The sequence below is a fragment of the Solanum pennellii genome, chromosome 4, assembly GCF_001406875.1.
Source record: "Solanum pennellii chromosome 4, SPENNV200".
Taxonomy (NCBI): domain Eukaryota; kingdom Viridiplantae; phylum Streptophyta; class Magnoliopsida; order Solanales; family Solanaceae; genus Solanum; species Solanum pennellii.
In genome coordinates, this window is record NC_028640.1 from 65,633,568 (window position 1) to 65,635,298 (window position 1,731).

A 1,731-nucleotide genomic window follows, 5' to 3' on the forward strand; every position below is an offset into this window, starting at 1 on the left:
TGTTGATATTAAATTGAAATGTTAAGGTTTAGATTGGTTGGTTCGCTCACATAGGAGGGTAAGTGTGGGTGCCAGTCGCGGCTCGGTTTTGGGTCGTGACAGTTGGGCTCATCTAAGTCATTTTCGTTTGAGAAAAAACTCATATTATATATGTCATTATTTGTTAACGGAAAACGGTTCTGATTTTGCAAAATCAATTTACACGTGGCCAATAGCACATAATTATTTTTTTAATAAGTAAAAAAAACTCGAGTATGTCACTAAACTTTGAGAAAATGTATATGTCACCCATTAATGTTTGGGTCCTCTACGTCATTTCAGTTAACAAATAATGACATAAATGAATATTTTTTTCAAACGAAAATAACTTAAGTGAGCTAAACTTTTAACAAATTACACATATTTAAGCCCTTTTCCCTATTATTATATTAGCATTAGAGATTGATACATACTTGAGAAAGCCAATGAAGACTATAAGAGGAGTGGACAAAGTGTAGGCTATTGGAAGGAAAAAGTCTAGTATAAAATGAACCAGCAACTCCTGTCACAAAGCAATTTGAAGGATCAAATAATAATCCATCTTCTCCCATATTTTGCTTCCTCAAACTTTGATGGAATGTTGGTAGCAATTGAAAAATGGTATTAAAATCATTGCTAGGAAGATCATTCAAGAAAACATGAAATTCCGGCGACTTATGACGTCCCTTCTTTTTTCTTTCTTTATCAATAGTTTGAATGAATTGAGAGACTGCCAAAAAAGTGTTTGGTCCAGAGGAACAACCTAAATCCGCAATGCGTATCGTTTCTCTTGAGGAAAGGTTGTTGTAGAGAGAAGATATGGCTTCATCTGTTATTGATTTCGTCATGAGGATCACCTTTTGCTGTAGCAATTCAAAAAAAGGACATTGTTATTTATGTAACTCATTGGAGTTCATAACAATTGTGGTAGGTCAAAATCTTAACTAAAACTGTCACTACTATAAGAATATTGTCGCTGAAAATTAGTATGAAAATTTGCTGAAAAATAAGTTTTCTTTTAGCGTGTGTGACATATAGTACCTGAAGCAGAGAATTTTTGGCATAGCTAGCATCTCCCATTCCTCCATTCATGTGAAGAACTTTAGTGACCTCCATCTTTTATTTTGTGTGTGCATGTGTATCCACTTTTGGCTTAATATATTTCCAATGGGGCATTACTTATTTATAGATTGTTTGGTGGGGGCTAATAAATCGGTTCGATATGACAGTTTAACTTATGTAATATCTATCACATTTATCTATCACGTTACTACCTAGCTAGCTAGCTACTCCTCATTCTAATATTTAACCAATATTGATGGCGTGAAAGACTTCTTCACCTATAAATAATGGTGCACCTTCCTTTGTGTTGGGTAGGAGATGATGAAAAATGTTAATTGAGACTAATAAAATATTCTAAGTCTTTAAGTATATTTATTATTTAAAAGAAAATATTTATATGTTGAATGAAGGTGTTCCTAACTAAATCTGAAATTGGTTGAGTGTAACGACCTGTTTAGTCGTTTTGAGCAGCAGATTTTATTTCTGGAAAAACTGTGTGAGTCGACGGAACCCACGACGGACCGTCATGGGCACGACGGGCCGTCGAGGGGGTCTCGTTCCAAAAGACTTAGACTTCCGAAATTTGGGTACTGAAATCGACTCTCTGAACTTGGCGACGGACCTGCAGGACGAACCGTCGTGGGCACGACG

The 1,731-nt window shown here is 35.6% G+C and overlaps 1 protein-coding gene across 3 annotated transcripts in view; it reads right to left on the bottom strand.

Annotated features, from left to right (window-relative positions):
• The window catches only part of LOC107016251 (salicylate carboxymethyltransferase-like), a 21,750-nt gene that overhangs the window by 3,599 nt on the left and 16,420 nt on the right, over positions 1-1,731 (bottom strand). For 2 of the 3 annotated variants that reach the window (XM_027916151.1, XM_027916149.1), the window contains one exon: positions 453-881. In XM_027916151.1, the coding sequence (XP_027771952.1) occupies positions 453-881 (429 nt within the window). The remainder of the gene's footprint in view (positions 1-452; positions 882-1,731) is intronic. The other variant, XM_027916150.1, reaches the window with a different exon arrangement.